At 42.1% G+C, this 513-nt stretch overlaps 1 protein-coding gene across 1 annotated transcript in view; it reads left to right on the plus strand.

Moving 5' to 3' along the window:
* LOC103277251 (integrator complex subunit 8) overlaps window positions 1-513 on the plus strand; it is a 57082-nt gene that overhangs the window by 12057 nt on the left and 44512 nt on the right. The window contains exon 6 of the mRNA XM_008074648.2: window positions 151-306. Within this exon, the coding sequence (XP_008072839.1) occupies window positions 151-306 (156 nt within the window). The remainder of the gene's footprint in view (window positions 1-150; window positions 307-513) is intronic.

Genomic DNA, 513 nt, shown 5'->3' on the forward strand with positions numbered 1-513 from the left:
CTCACCTCAGCCTCCCAAAGGTGCGGGATTACAGGCTGAGCCACTGAGCCCGGCTAGCATTTTTTAAATACTGTTAAAATGTGCTAAAGGATACTAGGCTATTGTTTATATTACATTAATGGATAATGGCATATACCTCTTACTTTACAGATAGGTTCATTATCTCTTCATTGTACCATAGATGAAAAGCGGTTAGCTGGCTATTGTCAAGCATGTGATGTTCTTGTACCTTCTTCTGATAGTTCATCTCAACAATTGACTCCATACAGTCAAGTTCATATTTGTTTGAGATCTGGCAACTATCAGGTAAGATGTATGATGATACAGTGGTGTAGTTGAAAAGTTTTGGAAGCCACACAAAACTGAGTTCAAATCCTGGCACCACCAATTTACAGTTACGTGATTTTTTTTTTGTGTGTGTGTGTTGGAGTCTCATTCTGTTACCTAGACTGGTGTGCAGTGGCCGCTCCCATCCACCGCAGCCTCGACCTGCTGGGCTCCGGTGATCCTTCT

Source organism: Carlito syrichta, unplaced genomic scaffold (assembly GCF_000164805.1).
Source record: "Carlito syrichta isolate Samal-C Ts95f unplaced genomic scaffold, Tarsius_syrichta-2.0.1 Scaffold316804, whole genome shotgun sequence".
Lineage (NCBI taxonomy): Eukaryota > Metazoa > Chordata > Mammalia > Primates > Tarsiidae > Carlito > Carlito syrichta.